Source organism: Artemia sp. Qi Xiang Cuo, chromosome 6 (assembly GCF_049724085.1).
Source record: "Artemia sp. Qi Xiang Cuo chromosome 6, ASM4972408v1, whole genome shotgun sequence".
Classification (NCBI taxonomy): Eukaryota; Metazoa; Arthropoda; class Branchiopoda; order Anostraca; family Artemiidae; genus Artemia; species Artemia sp. Qi Xiang Cuo.
Genome location: NC_142799.1, coordinates 50,478,482 through 50,501,974, shown reverse-complemented (window position 1 = coordinate 50,501,974; position 23,493 = coordinate 50,478,482). Strand labels below are relative to the sequence as shown.

The 23,493-nt window shown below is 33.8% G+C and overlaps 1 protein-coding gene across 2 annotated transcripts in view; it reads right to left on the bottom strand.

Moving 5' to 3' along the window:
• The window catches only part of Oga (O-GlcNAcase), a 142,452-nt gene extending 119,607 nt beyond the window's left edge, over positions 1-22,845 (bottom strand). For both annotated transcript variants that reach the window (XM_089090807.1, XM_089090808.1), the window contains exons 1-5: positions 22,827-22,845; positions 12,292-12,422; positions 6,660-6,711; positions 4,817-5,045; positions 1,270-1,374 (exon numbers count right to left, since the gene is read on the bottom strand). In XM_089090807.1, coding sequence (XP_088946933.1) covers positions 1,270-1,374; positions 4,817-5,045; positions 6,660-6,711; positions 12,292-12,358 — 453 coding nt within the window. In that variant the 5' untranslated portion in view covers positions 12,359-12,422; positions 22,827-22,845. The remainder of the gene's footprint in view (positions 1-1,269; positions 1,375-4,816; positions 5,046-6,659; positions 6,712-12,291; positions 12,423-22,826) is intronic.
• Positions 22,846-23,493: the final 648 nt, after the last annotated feature.

Genomic DNA, 23,493 nt, shown 5'->3' with positions numbered 1-23,493 from the left:
AAATGGAAATGTTGGGTTGCGCCACCACGTGGTGTTACTGTCTCTGAAACTTGAAAGATCAAGTTTCAGAGACAGTAACATCGCGTGGTCATAGCTATACTTTCCAACTCTCTATGAGCTATCAGATAAATATAGAAGGTTTAAGGGAGGAGGGGGATAGAAATTAATCTCCGACCCCCCTTGATTTTCAGGAATATTTTGGACTACAACTGTCACATTGGTGATGGAAGTGATAGCCCCCTCCCCCTTCAACTCTCTTATTGCAGAAAATGTTTTCTAGTTAACATAAAAGGTTACGTCTATTTGCGTCCCTGTAAAAACCCTGTGGTACAGGAATCTAATCAGCTGAAAAAACTGCAAAATTTAGGCTTAATAAAATTAAACGTAAGAACTTAACGAACTAATGAAATTCTATAGTGGTTTGATGAATTGTATTTTGTCCCTTTTTTATACATTTTTTTCTTTTATACATTTTCATAACAGCGATAAATTAGCAATAACACCATGAGCTAAAAGTGAAGAGTCAATCTAACGCTTCAAAACAGAAATCTCAGATAGTGAAAGTAGTGAGATCTAAAAAGTACGAATATTTTACGGAAGAATCCACTTTACAAAGGCTCTAAGGGAGAAACATTTTTTTTTGTTATTTTATTTTGAAATAACAATGTTAGTACCGAGGCTGCCTTTTATTTCTTTTTTCTGAGGAAGTAGAAAGGAACTTTCCAAGCTCAAATATGGTAAGATTCAAATCACTCTGTTTCGTCTCAAATGAATTTATAAAATTTCATTAGCGAATAAAACAAGCCAAATTATTCCCTTGCCAATGCTTTCCTTCTACCTTCAGAAGCTTTTAGTCTTACAAAATTCCTTCCTACTTCCGCAAAACACAGACTTAAAAGGTATTCATTATTATAATACTGTTGTTTCAGAACAAACTAACCAATGAAAATAATACAACTTTCACATTTAAGTACAAATTGTAGTATTAACTGGATTATCTATATTCAATCTTACTGAAGCATAAATTTTAGGCACTTTCGTACGTAAATATTCAAAATAATTTCTGATATGATCAATTTTTGGTCTGCTCCTTTCCCCAACCTGATCACATTGAATAGATGATGTATCCATAGACCCTGTCCCAATAAGGGTTAAAGCTCTCTTTACCAATGCACCTTTGTAGGTAAAGTACACAAAATGACATGTCAGTTTTGACAACTTAATCCTGCTTAATGCTTAATGGTTATATAAAAGGAAACATCTACTTACCTGGGCAAAAGCAAATGACTTAAACATTTCTTTATCTTGCTCATTCATTTCTGATTCAATATCATCAAACAGTAGTGCAAACGCTTCGCAACCAAACTGGACAATCTAAAAAAAAATCTGTGTAAAATACAAAATGTACGTAAAAAAATCAACTATACCAATAGAGCAGATTCACCCTCCCAACAATAGTCTCAAGATTTCCTCGACTTAATATTTAGAAAAACCCCCATAAAACGATATAGTGTCTCAAAGCAAGCTTCTCTGAGGCATCAGAGCCCTATTCCCTGGAAAATAATATGATATTAACAAAGTTTTGGCTATGTGTTTGATTATGCCAAATCCCAATTTGGAGAAAATACAAAGTTTACACATAGCGATTGTGACAACGGAAAAATGTTAATTTTCTGTTAGCATATAACCACATTTGCAATTTTTAAAAGGGGTAAATGGGAAGACTGTTTTGGACCCCCTAACAGACAAGACAGTTATTTTCTTTTTCTTTACCAAAGTTCTTTTAACTTATTTGGACGTCTGACGTCTATCAGTGAAACTTGCAACTGATCCGTGCTAATGCAAAAGTCCGAAAGGACAATCAGCGAGACACAGATAAAAACTTAAATATGTGATATATTCCTTTTAATGTAGCAATAATGTAGCAGAACATTGCGTTGAATTTCAGAAAGATATGTGTCACATTTAGACCCAAAGAAATGCCAATATTTAAATTTTAAAAACATTAAATGCAATTTTGGGACGTCGATCATAAAAATGGAAAAAACTTTACTCTACTTATTGTTTACTCTACTTTACTCTACTAAATATGTTGATAACAATTTTTTATACACAAAAAGGGAGCAAAATCCAGGAAAAAGGCCCCTACAACATTGACACAGACGGTAGCATAAAAGAATCATAATTTATACATATTTTGCAGACAGGCAACTGGGTATACCCGAAAATTGAAGCTTTGAGCATATCACTAACCTGGTTCTTATAGCATCTAATAGACTTTCTTGACGTCATCACAATATTTCTAATTTTTTTTTAAACAGCCGACGGACAGAAATAAACAATGTAGAATACTACCCACATGAGAATTGGGGGGTTTTCACATTGGAAAGTTAATTAACAATAATCAATAGAAACAACTAACAAGATAATGGTTTATGTGGAAAAAAAAAACAACGACGATCTTTTATCCTTTTCTTATGAGGTTTATGGTACCGCCAATTGCTTAAAGATAGAATGCTAGTTTTCGAAATTAGCGGTTAGATTCACAACTGTTTCAAATAAAATAAACGGTTTTTTATAAAAAGGTAGATTCACAACCGTTTTCAAATAACATTTTTAATCCATTATTTTATGGGAGTCTTTGGATCGTTCAGGGTGGGGGAGTCAGGGATATGAGATACGAAAGGGATATGAAATCATAAAGGGCAGTCTGGTATTTTTTTAGTATGAGAGGGAAAAATACCCAGTAATTTTTATGAAGTAACCTAGTTACTCCATTTAGGCATTACTTTCATTTCAGTAAAATTCAGTAGTGTGATACTGATTGGCAATGGTAAATATTGAAGCAACTAATTATCAGATTGGAGAATTTTTTTGTTCATGGATGTTCACCACATCCAAGGGGAAGTTTAACGAAAGAGACCTTGTGGGGCCCAAAATTATGGGAGATAATACAACTAAAAAAGAAGCATGTTTTGCCATAAGCATATATTCGAAAATAGTCGAACCTAACACTATAACCATTGGAATTTCAAGTAGAAGCAGACTATTTTCTTTTTTGCTTGTCAATCCTGCAGGCAAATTTCAAATGGGTGTAACTTTTGATTAGAACAGTTAAGAGAAACAATTAAAGTGCAAAAAGTTTCGTTTTTCGTACAAAATCAAAACATATAAAGCTTGACTAGAGGTGAGTATTTGAAATTTAAAGATAGTCCCTATGCCCCCTCCCCGAAACACCGAAACAGGCTTACGACAAAAGGCTCGTCATTAAATTCTATTTATATATATACATATATACGTATATCTATGTATACAACCTATATATACATGGAAAACTATAGGTCTCCCTATGAGTCTCTATTCGACTGCGAGTCCAGGGGCTTTTCAGTCATGTGTCAATCCTAGAACACGGTAGTCTGCCTGAGACTACAAGCGGCCAAGCCTATTAAGCTTAGGTCACTTGTTCGCCTGTAAATCCAAGCAAATTCTGTCCCCCGTTTTGCATACAAGTCGAGTAGACAGTGTTTATCATGAGTCAATCCAAAATAATCCCGATCATTCATCCTTAGTTCTATGACTATCTACCTTAGTTCTGCCCTAGGATGGATTTATGGATGATAGACTATCTATCAACAAGTGAAATGACATTATTTTTATGCAATCCTAAAAAAAACTTATGCCAGATTTGCCTCTCACTCAAACTATTTGTCTTGGCTTTTTCTCCAATTAGCCATGCCTTGATGGCAACTGGATTTTAATTCTGTTAACTTGAATATATATGTTATATATATATATATATATATATATATATATATATATATATATATATATATATATATATATATATATATATATATATATATAGCCTACACATTTTTCATAGCATGGTAAGTTTCTTCATAGACTATTACCTCCTGTGTAACCAACAATAAGGGAAAATACTGTTTCAGCTCCCCATCAGTGATGCATCGCTGAACACAAAAACTACAGATGGAGAAAAAAAAACAAGTCGCTAGGAGCCAAATTTAGCCTGTATGGAGGATGGTCAAAAACACCCTAGCCAAATTCCTCTAGTTTTTTTGTCACATTTGTATTGTTTAGTTGGGCACTGTCATGAATGAAAACAAAGGCTTTTGTAAGCATTCCTTAGCATTGGTTCTGTATTGTGTTGCATAGTTTCGTCAGAGTGTCACAATTAATTTTTTTATTGACTGTTTGACTTCATAGCAAAAACATCAGTCAGTGAAATGTTTTTATTTGTATCCCAAAACATTTTGCGCAGGAATTCTTAAAGCGTCAAGTTGTGTTTGAGTTCAGCTTTTGGCAGAGAAAAAGTGTACCTCCAGTCTATTAACTCCTCCAGTCCAGCTGTTTGGCTTCAGGGGTATCATAAGTAACCCAAGTTTCATTGCACTTTCTCCCTAAACCTCAAAGATTTGCTAATGGATGTCAATCGGTTTAATGTATCTCGCATTCCGAAACTAAATCTCTAATTGAATTTCACAAGCGGTAGGATTTTGAATTAGCTCAGCCATTAGGATCACGCTCTACGACGTGCACACAACCAACAACAAACTCGAAATGGCTTCTTTTCGTTCTACATGACAGAGAATGACTACTACTCATGCGCAAAACCGCGATCACAGGTAGCTGCAGAGAATAATATAAACGGAGCTTACTTTCCCAACATGTATCATATACATACGTAAATATTTTTAAGCGGCCTGTTTTAGTTATTTGGCCAATTTGCCTTCTATCCTTCCAAATTAAAAAATACCTATAAAGGTAAAATCTCAAAAGGAAAACATAAACGAACCTGGTCCAGTTTTTTCTTTAGTAAGTTGACTTCTTTTGCAGAAGAATAGCACATATCTAAGCCAGGTGACAAGGCATAAACAAACTTGATTCCTTCACTTTTGGCAGCAGTTATCAGTGCAGTCAAGTGATCTCCCTCTTCAACAGTGTACATCTCTCTCCAATAGGCCCGGTGTTTGTAATCATCTTTAGGAGCATATACATAGGTATCCATTCCAAAGCTGGCCAATCTGTAAGGGATACACAAATTATTGAGTTTTAAATTTGATTCAAACTTAAGTGATGAAAAGAATCTTATAAATAATTTCGAAGACCCTAACCATATAATTTTAGATAGTTCTGAATCTGACTATTTGATAACTGAAATAAGAATAAGTATGATCATATATTATATCAGTGAGATTCCTGCATGCTAGGCAGGCTCTCAGTTCCTGGCCTAGAATGATACGTTTCAGAGAACATGGTGTCTAGCCAAGCTCTCCAGTATCTTACCAGTATAGACTTCCTGTAAGTTTTCGCTTTTAATACAACTCTGCCAATTTCAAGATTTTCTTCTTTGTTTTGTTGGTGTTAATACAAAATAATATAACTTGAAAGGTTTTATTTAACAAATAATTTATTTGAGTTTTAAGGGAGTTCCATATTTGGCACCATCCTATACACAAGGAAGCTCCAACACACTGACACCACGCTATGTATATAGTAAAGTAGTAAAGTAAATAGCATGTAGTAAAAAGCATTGAATCTCCAGTGTTTTTCCCCAGTCTTATCGCACAATGCGGACGATCATAGGAAGTTGGATTAGTGCCCATTTAGGCATAAAAAGAGCTTAAGAAAGCATACAATTATCATTAGGTGGTTTGTATGACATTGGACCAACATTTTAAGAGAACCATTTTAATAAGAATTATTGAAAAACATCAAAATGACCCTAAAGAGGTGAAATAATGATTGAGTTCAGGGAAAAGGTAGCAAATTATGCAAATGACATACAACTGATGGAGCATTATTCACAGCAAATCACAAATATAAAAAAAAACAAGGATAAAATATACTGCATTCAGTAGATTGATTCAAATTGCAAAACCCTATTAATATTTCCCATAGTTAGATATGATAAGAAGCAGAAAATATTAAAAAAAAAAAAAAAAAAAAAAAAAAAATCATATTGAGTTGATCATTGCAATAAACATTTGATTATAAAACCTTCGAATGAATAGCAGACCACGTTTTTTATTCTCAATATTGCAAGGCATAAAAAAGGACAAAAGTTCTAGTATGCTAATTTTAAACCGGTATGAAATATGACTTTTGATTCTAATATATACACACACACATATAATTACACACAATATATATATATATAATATATATATATAAATATATATATATATATATATATATATATATATATATATATATATATATATATATATATATATATATATATATATATATATATATATATATATATGTGTGTGTGTTTGTGTGCGTGTGTGTATATATTAGAATCAAAAGCCATATTTCACACAGAAACGTTTTAAAATTAGCCTACTAATACAATAAATAATATGTAATGACAAAACTGCAGAAAAAAAAAGTTATGATGGATGCCACCCCGCAAAAACTATCTCAAAATTCCTCTACAGTTGTATTCTTCTACAGACCAAAGCTGCTGTTTTGAGCCATTAAATTGCCCAAATCGGCACTTTAATATGGCACAATCTTCTGTTGTTATTATGCTAGAACTCACCACTTCCATTTGAATACCAAAAGTTAGCTGCTTTAGATATGTTATTAGCCTCACGACGGCAAAATCATTAATCACTTTGACAATAACTTACTTTGTATACAAGTCTTTTCGCTGATCAAGGGTCCAAGGACGACCGTAAAAACCTAAAAAAGAAACACACTTTTTCAGTCCCATATATTAAAGAAGAGAAAAGATTATGAAAAAACCTAAGGTGAAAAAAAAAACAAAGCATTTGATATTACAGAAAAAAGACAGAGAAAGGAAGAGAGAGAGAGAGAGAGAGAGAGAGAGAGAGAGAGAGAGAGAGAGAGAGAGAGAGAGAGAGAGAGAAGGAGGGAGAGAAACACATACAACTTTTAAAAGAAGCAGGAATTGATAACAATTTTAAAATATAACATATAAACATATTCGAAGTCCTTCGAGTCTTCGAAGAGAAAGCGCCTGTTTTTGAACTTATTGAATTTCAGAACTCGCTTCGGAATTTCATTATTTCACTGTCATGAACTTCAATTAATCCAGCAATTATAGAGGTTTCGCAATAAGTTAAATAGTAAACTTCAACAGATTAGTGGAAGAGATAAGCTTGGTGTGGGAGATAAAGACTTAAGTATTTTCCGCCGAAAGAAGTGCTAAAAAAAAGTGTGATTTATGAATATTCGGGAAGTTATCCCACCTGAGAAACAGTAAACGTGCGAAACAAACAGGGGTCACAAATATATCCCCCCTTGTAAGTAAGTTTCTGTGTTTGCTTATTTATTAGGCTTCGAGATGACGGAAGTTACTTTAGCATTGATTCAGGCATTATCCGAAAAGTTACAAGCGATGAATTTGAAGCTAAATAGCCTGCAAGAGGCTCAGAACTCAGCAAGTGGGGTAATACAACATTTGTCAAATGAATTAAGAGTTGAAATAACGGTAATAAAATCGGAAACATCTGCAGTAAAAACAAGACTCCAAAACACTGAGAAACTAAGCACACTCCAGGACTCCCGTATACGAATTCTCGAGAAGGAAGCTCGAAGAAAGAATTTAGTAATTTATGGGTTGCAGGAAAGCAAAGCCGATATTTCTTTCAAAGAAGAGTTAGCGCATTATCTTGCAAGAACGGTTCCCCAAAGTAATATTCGACCTCACGATTTACCGGATGTTTTCAGACTGCCATCAAAATCGGGACCACGTCCTACACTTATTCGGTTTTCAAATGCGTATCAAAGAGACATTGTTTTGCATAACGGGAGAGTTTTTGGACAGAAGCAAGTGTTTGTGACTCCGGATTATTCACCTGAAGAACGAGAGATTAGAAACAAATTAAAACCAATACACCTAGAGGCACGCACCAAGAACCTGAAACCTAAGTGGAAGGGAATAAAGTTAATAGTTAATGAAACCACTTACGAACAGAGAAACTGGCACTCTGCGATCATATAATTGACGTACTCAATTTGAAGCCGCAAGCAATCCAGCGGGGGGAACGAGCTCCCAAACTCGCCGAGAAAGAACAAGCAGTTTCCGGTCTCAATCAGGAGACACAAGAATAAGATCCTTGTCAATAGAAATTGTTGAGTCAGAATTTGGATCAGCTTTTGGGAGCAAGGGCGAGGATAACGACAATCAGAACTCGAATAAACGAGATCTAAGCCTCAATAGTAGTGTAGAACAAGAGGCAAGTAAGGAAGCAAGAATGGAGAATGATAGAGAAAACAGTGAAAAATAGGAACTCGCGGGCCATTGGAAACAATTTGAACGTTTTTTGTTTGGTCATTGGAATATTCAAGGTCTCACAAGTGAAAAGTTGAAAAGGATTAAAAAAACAAACGATTTGGACATATTGGGTATTGTAGAGACGTGAAAAGGTGTAGAAGAAAGTTTGAATACTGAGGGATATGAAGCATTTAAAGCATGCAGAAAAATAAGTAGAAATAGTAGAACGTATGGGGGCCTTTTGTGTTCGTTAAAGACAAAACGTTTGCTTCAGTTAAAAGGCTACCTAGTAAATCTGTGAGTGTTATGGATTATGCTTCGTTTAAACTGCTCAGTATTGTATATTCTGTTAGGTTCCTTATATTTACGCCTCAGTCTATAGCTCATATTCAAACGAAGATACTTGGAAACTTCTGTCTGAGGAAATGGCTGCTCTAAGTTTGAAGTACCAGAGCATGGGATTTATATTTATGAGGGATTATAATGCGTACACGGCCGATTTTTTAGAACAACGTGATACTTGTGATGGTATTAATTTTACAGATCCTTCAATTCAAGAAGAAGAAAGGGGAAGGCATACAAAGGACAAGGGAAGGAGAAAGAACACTTGGTGAAGTAAGCTTTTACATTTTGTGGGGACTATGGTTTGATTATGGTTAATGGGAGGGTTGGAAAGGATAAGGGGATAGGAGAGTTTACATGTTTTTATGGTAAGAACCCAAGTTTAATTGATTATATTTTAGTTGATGGTCTCTTGTCGTGCTGTGTGGATTTTGAGGGCCTGGGAATACTTGGCTCCGACCATTTGCCATTGCTGTTAGAGATCAGAGTGGAAGATCGTCGACGGAAAAACAAGGTTACAGAAAAGGTGTCGGAAAAAAGTGTACTAGATTTAAGAAAAAATATAAAAATAGAGAGTAGTAGATATTTATGATGAAGATTTATTTAAGGTTAATGTAAGAAAAGAAAATTTAGAAAAAGAAATGGAGAAGATTATTGAGTTAGCTGAAGTGAGCAAAGTAAGTGAAGTAGTATGCAACTTAGAAGAATCGCTGAGGCAGATATGCGAACTACAGAAAGAGAAGAAATCGACGAAAAATTTTTTGATTACGAGCGTGAGGGTCTTCGACTCATTGTACAAGAGAGCCTGAGGAAAGTACGTTCATCCCAACCACAAGGAATAAAGAATAATTTAAGAATTTACAGAGAGAATAGAAAGCGGTATAAAAAGATGATAAGAGAGAAAAAAAAATGCGAAGCAGCGAAAAAAGAAAAAGAACTTATCAAACGATTCAGGGGAAAAGATACACGTCGATTCTGGAAAGCTGTACATAGATCACTGAAGGGAGAGCCACAAAAGACATGTTCTTTGGAACCTGAACAGTGGGAACAGCCCCTCAGGACACAATCGGTAAACGGAAACCGAATGGAAGATCTCCAAAACATTTTACCAGAAATTATAGCTTTTGGATCCTGATAGAAGGAGACACGAAATTGATAGCACCAATTTCGGAACAGGAGATATGGGAGACTTTGAAATCAGCTAAAGAAAAAGATACAGGCCGAGACGGAATTCCACTACGAGTATGGAAAAGGCAAAAGAAGTATACATACTCGTTTTAACTGCCGTTTTAGCCATATATTTTTATTGTGCAGCTGGCCAATAGAATGGACAACATCTATAGTTGTACCATTACATAAAAAAGGAAACAGCAAAGAATTCTCGAACTATCGACTGATCAAGTCTTCTCCCATAGTTAGTAATAGTTTTTGTAAGATAGTAGATAGTTGGCTAAGAAAATGGCTAGAAGAATTAGGGAAATTAATAGAGGAGCAGGGAGGGTTGAGGAAAGAAGGGCGTACAGTAGAGCAGGTTTTTATTTTGCATAGTATAGTTAGAAAAGGAATTATGAAAAGAGGGGATAGGGTACGTAGCATTCCTGGACGTAAAAGGGGCTTTTGATAATATGATAAGAGCTATGCTAGTTAAGCGACTTTTGGAGATAGGGCTGCCTGTAAATTTTGCTAGATTAAATGTAGGAACATATAGTTCAGTAGGCCTAGTTGTTAGAATACTAGGTAGGTATCCAGGAACACTGTCACCGATTTTGTTCAACATGTATATTAATGATATAGTTGATTTCTTCAAGGAGAAAAGCGCTCCGGAAGTACTGATAAGTGTTTCAAAAATATGCATGCTTTTGTTTGCTGAAGATATTGCTCTCATAGCACAATCGGCAAAAGAAATGCAAACATTATTAAACATAATGGAGGAACATTTGGATATGACAAAATTAGAATTAAATAAGAAGAAGATGGTAATTGTAGTTTTTAGGAAAAATGAAAAATTAAGGAAAGATGATGAATTTAGATTTAAAGGTGATTTTATAGAGATTAAAAAAGAATTCGTGTATTTAGGGGTTAAGTTTATTTTTTGAATGGTAAGTATGCACAGGAGGTTAAGCACAAAAGGGAAATATGTGCATGAATTTAGTTTTAAAAAGTGAGGTTGGAAAGATTAGGGACTTAGCAATGCATGACTATTTATTTAGGACTAAACTTCTCCCGGTTATGCATTACGGGTGTGAGCTGTGGGGTTTAAGAGAAAGTGAGGAGTTGGAGAGAATGCAAAAAAATTATTTTAGGAGAATTCTTCGGGCCTATAAATCCACTCACAGTGTTGTACAGAAGGGGGATTTGAGATTAACTAGGTTAAGAAAAGATAGGTTAATAAGAATGGTGAAGTTTTGGATACAAATTTTAAGAAGTAAAAGTAGGCTAGCGAAAGAAGGGTATTTTAGTTTGTTGAAGGATATGTTAGACGTAGGTTGGCCGCAAACAAATTACGAAAATTTTAGATGAAGTAGCATATTCATATTTTTGGAATGAAGGTCAGGGATCGAATTCGGATAAAGTGGCTGATAAGGTAAAATAAAGGTAAAAGAAAAAGCAAGCAATACAGCAGTAGCAGGCATGGAAGGAGGCTTCGGGATCTCTGAGTCTGTATAATACAGTGAAGGACACGTGGGGGAAAGAAGTTTATTTTAAGTTGGGGTTGAAATAGGAAGAAATAAAATGGGTTTTAAGTTTAAGGGGAGGGTCGATTGATATTGGGGAAAGGGAGAGGAAACTTAGAGGTCATAGTGTTAACTCAGTCCCTTGTCCGATGTGTCGGGAAGATGATGACGATATTTTTCATTTTGGGGGAATTGTAAGGAATTGGTGGATCTGAGAAATGAGTGTTTTTCGTTAGTGTTGGCAGATAGAAGGTGGGTGGAAGGGATTGTAGGATCACAAGTTAAAATGGCATTAAGAAATATGGCTAAGTATGTTGAAGAAGGGCTGATACATCATGAAAGATGTTTCTCTTTATATGTATTTCATGAAGATTCATATATAAGTATGTTTTTTTTTCTGTTTCATCTATATGTGTTTTTTTGTTGGTTTTGTTATGTTTATGTTCTGTTTTTTTGGCTATTTTTGGAAATACATACATACATAAAAACTGCACTGAAGATAATTTTTATAATTAACAAAATTCTAAAAGAAATAATCTAGTCAAAAAGAAATAGCACCCTTTATTGTTGTTTAATTTTACTAGAACATTAGTTTTTTATTTACCCTATATTATTGCCTTCTTCTCCAAAATATTTATTATCAAACAAGTTATACAAGCAAAAGGGTATTAATGTATTATGGCGAAGTAACATTTAAAAAAGAAAGGTTACATACAACTAGGCAAAACTGAAATGTCAGTAAATGAAAGATATGCAGCTTAGCAGACTTGAACCTACCCATTTTTACCCATTTTAAATTCCTACCCATTCCTACCATTCCTACCCATTTTAAATACCACTATTTGATGCACTAAAGCTAAGCCTAGGCCAAAAGAAAAAAAATCACAGATCTCAAGACTTGTCTCTTCACAAGATGTCAGTTCCCAAATAATATTAATAAAAAAAATTCAGGGCAAACGGTTGCAGCATCAGAGAACGAAAAGCACAAAAAGATAAAAAAATTACCTTCAATGACTCCACAGATAAACTTCTGGTTTGTATCCCCTCTATTTCCACTTCGCCTTTCAGTCATCTTTTAGGTTTTTAGGAACTTGTAAACAAAATCACCTAGAAGCAACCACCTCAATAGAATGTCACTAAAAAAAACAGCTATTTGTTAAAATGCAGTGAGGTAAAATCAATAATATATCAGAAAAATGCAAGAATAAATATCAAATACTAACCTTTCACATTCATAGCTACAAGTCGAAAACAGTCAATGAGATAAGCAAAAAAATTGGCTCAAAAAGAGAATCTGGAACCTTTTTGGACAACTGAGCAAAAATAAAAACATAGCAGTAGAACATTGAGAACTTCACCCCATTCCAAATGACTGAATTTAGCGATAGGTAATTGCAAATTATTTTGAAAGGGGAGGTAAAGGTTAAAGATAGTAATAAAGGATTAAAACAATGAGGTCTCAGGTGCTGATAGTATAGTAAATTAATTTTTGAAATAGTCATTACAAAATTGGAGGTAAATTATTGAGGATTAAGAATACAACATTAAAAAAAAGGAATTACCAAAGGATATTAGAAAAATTTTAATGAAACATCTCATAAGAAAAATGATGAGGATGAGTTTGGCTATTACAGAGACATTAGTTTGATTTCTTTAAGAGGCAAATTATTGAACATAATGATACTAACTAGATTTAGAGATACTGCAGATAAGGCTTCAGGAGAAGAACAGAGTAGTTTTAGGAAGGGAAAAGGATATGTCAACCAAATTTTCACTTTTAGACTAATAACAGAAAAGTGTATGGAACATCAAATCCCTTTAGTCCTCAGGTTACAGATTATGAACATGTATTTGATTCAGCTGATAGAAAAGTTTTAATGAAGGTCTTTGTATGGTATACCAGAGAAGTACACTTAAAGTGACTAGGTCTATGTATGAGAATAATCTTTCTCCAATTAAGGTAGGAAGTGAGGACATAGGAGTACATAGAATCAAATGAGATGGTAAAGTTCTCCCATACTTAGATTAATTTAATCATTTTATATAAAAATAATAGCCTAATAAATGCACTTTGGAGGTTTTGAGGGTTCTGAATGCAAAGATAGGTTTGAAAATAAATCTTAAGAAGACTAAATTGCTTAGACTAAGAACAAATGAGGATAAAGAGATGATGGAAGGTAGTAGGAAAATCAATCAACTGGGTAGAATATTCTTTTACAATTGAAAAAAAATTGAAAAATAAAAATAGGATTCTGCAAACCAAGACTAGATAACTGGAAGCCATGGTAACAACAGGGGTTAAGTAGGTCTCTGAATTGTGGTGCTTTCAAAGGACAGTCTCAGGTACTTATTTGAATGATCATATATCAAACAATATGCAACATGAAAATTGTGACTTGACCCCACTTTCCTGGCTATAATGAAAGAATAGTTAAGGTGGCTAGGCCATGTTTTACAGGAGGACAGCAGATTGCCATAGCTTGTGCTTTTTAGCCATCCATATGGGGCCTAATAAAAATCAGGTTGTCCTCAAATGGGATGAGCAGTGGTTATATGAAAAGATTTAAAGGAAAGTAAAGCCTTGTGGGAAGTAGTAAAGAGTGAACCTTAGAGTAGATTGGGGAGGAGGATTAGTATGTATAGCTGAGCTGGTCTCATGAAGGTTGGTGCTGCAGTGAGTTGTTACTAGCAGTATTAGCTGCATCATTGGCAGAGGGCTTAATGGAGTCTGGGAATTCACTGAAGTTAGTCTGTTGTACTGCAAACAAACTGTTGTAACAATGCATTAGTGAATGCAGGAAAACAAACATAACATATGGGTACAATCAAAAATACATCAAAAGTATAGACTAGTGAAGTAACTGATAAAATTGGTCATGGTAAAATTGGGTATTTTACCATAATTTTACACAATTTACCTATTTTATGTATTTTACTGGTATCCTGCATATTTTACTGACATGTTTTATGACAGCTTACAGTTTCCACAGCACAAAAGTGCAAAGAGGCTGACAAAAACTGGTTTGGATATGATTTTGTTTTGTGGATAGGTGTATTACCTGGTTTAAAAGGCCATCTGGCTTCAGTCTCTCATTATCAGAAAAATAAAGTGTATTATAGTAGGCTACAGGTAATTATAATTTAAAATGATGAAATACCACCCATCCATTTTCAGTGCTCCAAGAAAAGAAGGAAAACTAACCTTTTGAAGTGACTCTTAACAGAGCAGAAGCAGGGTTGCCACCTGGTGAAAAAATATAACTAGACTTTAGTGATTTTCCTCAAAAATCTAGTGATTTGTGCAGTAATTTAGTAATTTTTTTGCTTAGGCAATATAAAAAATTAGTAGAAATAGTGATAAATCACTAGGAGTAGCAACCCTGGCAAGAAGACAGATTGAATCAAACAAAACAAGCCATAGTAAATGGAAGGCTATTCGCCAATTAGACTGGGCAAGACTTCTGTGATTAGTGATTGACTTAGCCTTTTTAATGACCTAATTTTCATTAAAAGTTTGGTCAGATAATCTTAATGAAGAAAAACATTATTTGAAGCCTTTAATTTTAAGTTATTGTAACTTTGGTTTAAAGGAATATCACCAGTATCTCTATTTAAAGCATGGTCTTTATTTATGGATTTTTTTTTTATTTCAATTGCCTTTGCAAAAGAATGTGGGAGGAGGTGAAGTATAGTGGAGCAGCATAAGCCTACAAAATGTGTTAGTCACAATTATTCTGCATATTATGAAGTAAGAATAGTTTTATTTTATCATGTTTCCTTCCCAATAGCTCCTAATCCAGACCTTTACCCTTTTGTTATTTATAAGGGACATCACCTGTGAAGAAACTGCAGTGCAAAAGCCCTGATAATAACTACAACCTTCCTGTCATTATCAGTTAGAGCCATTGAAAGGCAGGGGGGATAAGGGGCAAGCTGCCCCAGGTGCCTTGGCTGGGAGGTTGCCCACTAAAATTGCATTATTCACTTTGATTTGGCTTTTTTGCTATATTTGAGATGGAAGGGAGTTGCTATAATTAATTTGGTAAATATGGAGCAGTTGATATAATTTATTTACAAATAAATTGAATATTCCACTTGATGCCATTTTTATGTTCTTTCTGAATATAATAGGCCTAAATGTAGTAAAATTCTACATTAGCTACTTTTGGCTATCTTGGAAAGGGATTAGGTTAGGAAAATGAAACTTTCAGGGATGGGTCTACAGGCTAAAGTATATCCTGGGAACTATTTTGAAGTACCTATCTCCATTCCTTCTCCCTCTAGAGGGTTGTGACCTTTGATGACCTTTAAAAATTTGTATGCTATAAAAGTGAAACCTTGCAAAATAGATCTTCTCCTTAACTGAAGTACAACAAAATTGTTTCCAACTTCAAAACTTTGCTCAATCTCAATTTATAAAGTTCTAAAGATATGCAAATATATTTCCTAAATTTTGAAAAAACATTGATATGGCTTAAAATTCTTCTTAAATAAAACAAATTGCATTTTCAGAACTACAGCCAGAGAAGAAAGTGATAACTGAAAATTGAGGTAAAATGTTGTTTTGTCAAAGTTTCAATAGGCATAGACCTGTCAAGTAGGCAAATTTCAGGACCCTGTAGAGGGAGAAGGAGTGGAGGTAGGTAGTTCAAAATACCTTCCTGGGATATACTTTAGTGGCCAAAAGTAGCTAAAGTAGAATATTACTGCAATTAGGCCTATTATATTCATAAAGAACATAAAAATGGCATCAAGTGGAATATTCACTTTATTTGTACCCTAATAGCTTTTCTGGTAGAATTTTAGTTTAGCTACCTTTTGCTATCTTGGCAAGAGGTTAGGTTAGGAAAATAAAAATTTCAGGGATGGGTCTACAGACTAAAGTATGTCCTAGGAAGGTATTTTGAAGTATCTACCTCTACTCCTTCTCTCTCTAGAGGGCACTGACCTTTAAAAATCTTTGTGTTGTAAAAGTGAAACCTTGAAAAATAAATCTTCTACTTAAATGAACTAAAAGAAAACTGTTTTCAGCTTCACAAGTTTTTTCAATCCCATTTTATGAGGTTTCAAATATCTGAACATACATTTCCAAAATTCCAAAAAAAAAAAAAAAAAAACTATTGACAGCCTATGGCTTAAAATTCTAGGCTACTCAAATAACAGGAATTGCATTTTGAGAACTAAAACAAGAAAAAAAGAAACTAAAAATTAATTTAAAATGACTGACAAGACCTGTCAGAACTGTCAAGTATTCAGATTTGTAAGACTTAGAAATCAGAAGAGGGTTAACATGGAAGCTTGACAATAGCCTAGCCTACCTTCCCAGAGTATATTTTTTGTTTTGCCCTGGAATCATTACTGAATGGTTTAATTTCCTAACCTAACACCTTTCCAAGATAGCAAAAAGTAGCATAAAATTCTACTTTAGCTACTTTTGACTATCTTAGAAAGTGGTTAGGTTAGGAAAAATGAAACTTTCAAGGATGGGTATACAGGCTAAATTATGTCCTGGGAAGGTATTTTGAAGTATCTACCTCCACTCCTTCTCCCTCTAGAGAGTTGTGACCTTTGATGACCTTTAAAATCTGTGAGTTATAGAAGTGAAACCTTGAAAAATAGATCTTCTGCTTAAATGAAGTACAACAATTCTATTTTATTTACTTTTGGCTATCTTGGAAAGGTGTTTGAATAGCAAAATAAAACTTTCCGGTGTGGATCTAAATACTAAGGTTCGTACCAGGAAGTTACTTTGAAGCGCCTAACTTCACTCCTCCCCCCTCTCTAGAATAGTAAATTACTGAGCATTACTAGCCTAGTTTTTTTCATTCATATTTCATCCTATATTACTATCATAATTTTAAAACACTGCTTACCTTACACAACTTCAGCTTTTAACCTTGTTCATTAAAATATATTCCAAAATCCTATTTCAATCCTAAACCATTTAATTTCCTATCCTTGCTGACTATTGTTATGTTATAGTGAAACCAGTTTTGTTGTGATGTCACAAATTTGCTTATCAGAAACCCTTACCCTTGAGGGTAGCAGGCACATGCCAAACATCTCTGTGTTGATAAGACCATTTAAACTACATTAATTAGGGAAAGGATTTGACAAGAGAGACCAGTAAAAATAACCTAATCGTTTTTAGAGAACAAGTTATGTCATGGGAAGATGTTTTTGAAATCCCTCTTCCACCCAAACTCAAAATTTTCTAAAATTCTACTTTAGAAGCTTTTAAAGAATTTGTAAAGTACTAAAAGATAGAGTGCTAAAAACATCAGAATCGACTTCAGAGGAGATGTTATATCACGGGAAGTTTTTAAAATCCCCCTTCCCCCCAAACTCAAAATTTTCCAAAATTCTACTTTAGAAGCTTTTAAAATATTTCTAAAGAACTAAAAGATAGAGTGCTAAAAACATCAGAATCGACTTCAGATGACGTGTTATATCATGGGGAGAGGTTATTTAAATCCCCCCTCCTCCCAAACTCAAAATTTTACAAAATTTAACTTTAGAAGCTTTTAAGATAGTTTTAAAGCCCAAAAAGATAGAGTGCTACAAACAACAGACACAACTTCATATGACACTTCATGCTATGGGAAGTTGTTTTTTTAATCCTCCTTCCCCCCAAGCTAAAAATTGTAAAAAGCTCTACTTTAGAAACTTTTAAAAAATTTCCAAAGCATTAAAAGATAGAGCACTACAAAGATCAGAATCGACTTAAGAGGACAAATTATCCTATAGGAAGATGTTTTTGGAATCCCCCGTCCCCCCAAACTCAAAATTTTCCAAAATTCTACTTTAGAAGCTTTTTAAATATTTCTAAAGCATTAATAGATAGAGTGCTCAAAACATCAGAATTGACTTCAGAGGACACGTTATATAACGGGAAGAGGTTTTTAAACCCCCCTTCCTCCCAAACTCAAAATTTTCCAAAATTTTAATTTTTCAAAATTTTACTTTAGAAGCTTTTTTAAATATTTCTAAAGCACTACTAGATAGAGCGCTACAAATTTCAGAATCGACTTCAGAGGACACATTATATCACAGGAAGAGGTTTTTAAAACCCCCCTTCCCCACTAACTCAAAATTTTATTTTAGAAGCTTTTTAAATATTTATAAAGAACTAATAGATAGAGTGCTATAAACATCAGAATCGAATTCAGAGGACACATTATATCATCGGAAGAGGTTTTTAAAATCCCCCTTCCCCCCAAACTCAAAATTTTCCAAAATTATACTTTGGAAGCTTTTTAAATATTTCTAAAGCACTAATAGATAGAGCGCTAAAAATATCAGAAACGACTTCAGAGGACAAATTATGTTATGGGAAGATATTTTTGAATTCCTCCTTCCCCCTGAACTCAAAATTTTCCAAAATTCTACTTTAGAAGCTTTTTAAATATTTCTAAAGCACTAATAGATAGAGCGCTACAAATACCAGAATCAACTTCAGAGGACAAATTATATTATGGGAAGAAGTTTTTGAATTCCCCCTTCCTCCCAAACTTAAAATTTTCCAAAATTCTACTTTAGAAGCTTTTTAAATATTTATAAATACCTAATAGATAGAGTGCTAAAAACATCAGAATAGACTTCAGAGGACACTTTATCTCACGGGAAGAGGTTATTTAAATCCTCCTTCCCCCCAAACTCAAAATTTTCCAAAATTCTACTTTAGAAGCTTTTTAAATATTTGTAAAGCGCTAAGAAATAGAGTGCTACAAAAATCAGAATCAACTTTAGAGGACAATTTATGTTATGGGAAGATCTTTTTTAAATCCCCCTTCCCCCCAAACTTAAAATTTTCCAAAATTGTTACTTTAGAAACTTGTTTAAATTTTTCTAAAGTGCTAAGACATAGAGAGTTACAAACATCATAATCAACTTTAGAAGACAATTCAAGTCATGGGAAGATGTTTTTGAAATCCCCCTTCCCCCCAAACTCGAAATTTTCCAAAATTGTTACTTTAGAAACTTGTTTAGATATTTCTAAAGCGCTAAGACATAGAGAGTTACAAACATCAGAATCAACTTTAGAAGACAATTTATGTCAAGGGAAGAGGTTTTTAAAATCCTCCTTCCCCCAAAACTCAAAAATTTCCAAAATTTTACTTTAGAAGCTTTTCAAATATTTCTAAAACACTAATAGATAGAGCACTACAAATTTCAGAATCGACTTCAGAGGACATGTTATATCACGGGAAGAGCTTCTTAAAATCCTCCTTCCCCCCAAACTCAAAATTGTCCAAAATTCTACTTTAGATATATTCTCCTCTTCCCGTGATGTAACGTGGCCTCTAAAGTCTTTTATTATTAACTGATCACTCTTATACAGTATTTCTTTTGACATAGTTAAAAAGGATGGGCTTTAGATCTTTCAAAAATTTTGAATGTGGGGGGAAAGGGGATTTCAGAAACATCGTAAATTAAAATAAATTCTCTTTCAAATTCGATTAATAGGTTTGTAGAACTCTATGTCTTAGCGCTTTAGAAATATTTAAAAAAAGCATCTGAAGTAGAATTTTGGAAAATTTTGAGTTTGGGGGGAAGGGGGATTTCAAAAACATCTTCCCATGACATGAATTGCCCTCTAAAGTTGATTCTGCTGTTTGTAGCATTCTATGTCTTAGCACTTTAGAAATATTTAAAAAAGCTTCAGAAGCAGAATTTTGGAAAATTTTGATTTGGGGGGAAGGGGGATTTCAAAAACATCTTCCCATGACATAAATTGTCTTCTAAAGTGGATTCTGATGTTTGTAACGCTCTATGTCTTAGCGCTTTAGGAATATTTAAAAAATTTTCTAAAGTAACAATTTTGGAAAATGTTGAGTGTGGGGGGAAGGGGGATTTCAAAAACATCTTCCCGTAACAAAATGTGTCATCTGAAGTCAATTCTGATGTTTATATCCCTCTATCAATTAGTGCTTTAGAAATATTTTAAAAACTTCTAAAGTAGAATTTCAGAAAATTTTGAGTTTGGGGGGAAGGAGGATTTCAAAAACTTCTTCCCATAACATAATTTGTCTTCTGAAGTCGATTCTGATATTTGTAGCGCTCTATCTATTAGTGCTTTAGAAATATTTAAAAAGCTTCTAAAGTAGAATTTTGGAAAATTTTGAGTTTGGGGGGAAGGGGGATTTTAAAAACCTCTTCTTGTGATATAACGTGTCCTCTGAAGTTGAGTCTGATGTTTTTAGCACTCTATCTATTAGTGCTTTAGAAATATTTAAAAAGCTTCTAAAATAAAATTTTGGGTTAGGGGGGAAGGGGGATTTTAAAAACCTCTTCCTGTGATATAACGTGTCCTCTGAAGTCAATTCTGAAATTTGTAGTGCTCTATCTATTAGTGCTTTAGAAATAGTTAAAAAAGCTTCTAAAGTAAAATTTTGGAAATTTTTGAGTTTTGGGGGAAGGGGGATTTTAAAAACTCTCCCCATGATATAATGTGTCCTCTGAAGTCGATTCTGATGTTTTTAGCACTCTATCTATTAATGCTTTACAAATATTTAAAAAGGTTCTAAAGTAGAATTTTGGAAAATTTTGAGTTTGGGGGGAAGGGTGATTCCAAAAACATCTTCCCGTAACATAATTTGTCCTCTGAAGTCGATTCTGATATTTGTAGTGCTCTATCTATTAGTGCTTTAGAAATATTTAAAAACTTCTAAAGTAGAATTTTAGAAAGTTTTGAATTTGGGTGGAAGAGGGATTTCAAAAACATCTTCCCATGACATAATTTGTTCTCTAAAAACGATTAGGTTATTTTTACTGGTCTCTCTTGTCAAATCCTTTCCCTAATTAATACAGTTTAAATGGTCTTATCAACACAGAGGTGTTTGGCATGTGCCTGCTACCCTCAAGGGTAAGGGTTTCTGATAAGCAAAGTTGTGACATTACAACAAAACTGGTTTTATTATACCATGAGAATAGTCAGCAAGGATAGGAAATTAAATGGTTTAGGATTTAAATAGGATTTTGGAATAAATTTTAATGAACAAGGTTAAAAGCTGAAGTTGTGTAAGGTAAGCAGTGATTTATAATTATGATAGTAATATAGGATGAAATATGAGTTAAAACAACTAGTAATGTGCAGTAATTTATCATTATATAGAGGGGGGAGGAGGAGTGGAGGTCATGGGCGCCCATAAGCTGAATTCCAGGGGGGGGCAAACTTCGTCTAATTGCTACTTTTAATGCTATATAATAGAAATCTCAGAAAAAAAATATAAAAATAAGGCAGCATCATTCAGCCAGGGGAGCAAGAGCCCCCCCCTGCCCCCATATGGGCGCCCATGGTGGAGGTAAGTACTTCAAAGTACCTTCTCAGGACATACCTTGGTCAATATATAGGAAATCATATTATTGAGTTAGGACTAAAGTGAATACACCATTCAATGCCTTTTTTTATGCTGATTAAGAATATAATAAGCATTTCTATTGGAAATGAATTTCAGCCCCTCCCCCCATATAGGCTATACCTAACCTAACCCTGAATTGGCATATATAGGGGGGGGCTGAAATTCATTTCCGATAGAAATGCTTATTATATTCGTAATCAACATAAAAAAAGGCAACGAATGGTGTATTCACTTTATTCCTAACTCAATAATATGATTTGGCAAATATTTACCCATACCTTAGCATGTACATCCACCCCTGAAAGTTTTATTTTCCTAACCCAACCCCTTTCCAAGATAGGCCTAGCCAAAAGTAACTAAAGTAGAATTTTACCACCATTTGTATTGGAAATGAATTTTAGCCCCCCTCCCCTATAAGCTATATGTCAATTCAGGATATATATTTGCACACATGGGGTGGGGGTTAGGTTAGGGGGGCTGAAAATCATTTCCAATAGGCTAGAAATGATTATTATATTTGTAATCAGCATAAAAAAGGCATCAAATGGTGTATTCACTTTATTCCTAATTCACTAATATGATTTGGTATATATTTACCAGTAGGCTACTTCAAAATACCTTCCCAGGGCATACTTTGGCCTGTAGACCAGTCCCTGAAAGTTTCATTTTCCTACCCTAAACCCATTCCAAGATAGCCAAAAGTAGCTATAGGCCTAGGCTAGCCTAGTAGAATTTTACCAAAGTAGCTAAACTAGAATTTTCCTGCTTTTCCTTCAAATTTAATTTTAAGCCTTTTTTGGATCCTTGAAGATGGTAGGCTAGGCTAGCCTAATTTCTTTCTATGGTTTTAGGATATAGCCTACAAAGGTTAAACATTGGTTTCAAATTTATTATTTCATTTTTAAATTTATTTTGTCAAAGTTATTTAATCTGCGAGCATTGATTTGTCACAATTAAGTTGGATAAAAAAAAGTCTAGCCTAAACAATTTTTCCATGCACCATATTTCTTCTGTCAGCTTAGACATTTTTCAACATATTGGCTACATGAAACAGCAGTTTTTAAGTGGTCTAACATAATATGAAGAAAGCATGACAGATTTGTTTTACTGAGCCTGCACTTATAAGAAATCTGATATGATTACCAAACAGAACCAAAATATAAGACTATTTGTCAATACCTTACTAATTCCAATTTGCTATAGGGATTGGGGCGTATGATTAAGTGGTTTAAAAGATGGTGTAATAACTAAACATTTGTAGTTTAGGTAGTGTTAATGTATAATTTATAATTGGTATAATTTATAATTATAATAGGTAGTGTTAATGTATAATTTAGGTAGTTTTAATGTATAAGACGGTAAAAACAATTAACCTTTTAAAAAAATAGTTTATAGTGTGCAGGGTTTTGAGAGTAAAGCAATAATCACTGAATAGAAAACCAAGAAGTTCGAAGCGCCAGTTCATTGAAGACGTTTCACCTCTTTTTTAAAGACTCCAACCTGCCCTTGGAGTTTACATACTCACACATTATGAAGAAAAATAATAAAAATTATGTGGAAGAAAATTATTTTGTTATCAAAATCTCTAAAGCGAGTGTAATCGAAAAAAAAATTGTTTTATCAAAAAATTTGATCTTGTATTCAATATTATTTTCATTTTTATTTTCATTTTCTGAAAACCCTGCATAATATAACCTAAATGAAGAAATATTAATATTTTGAAACCCTATGGGTCTATGCCACAAGTAATGCTATACGATTGCCTCTGACTTGAACATGAGAGTAGAAATTTCAATTTCCCTTCTAATGAATATCCGGAATTATCCAGGGAAGGATGGGAGAATTT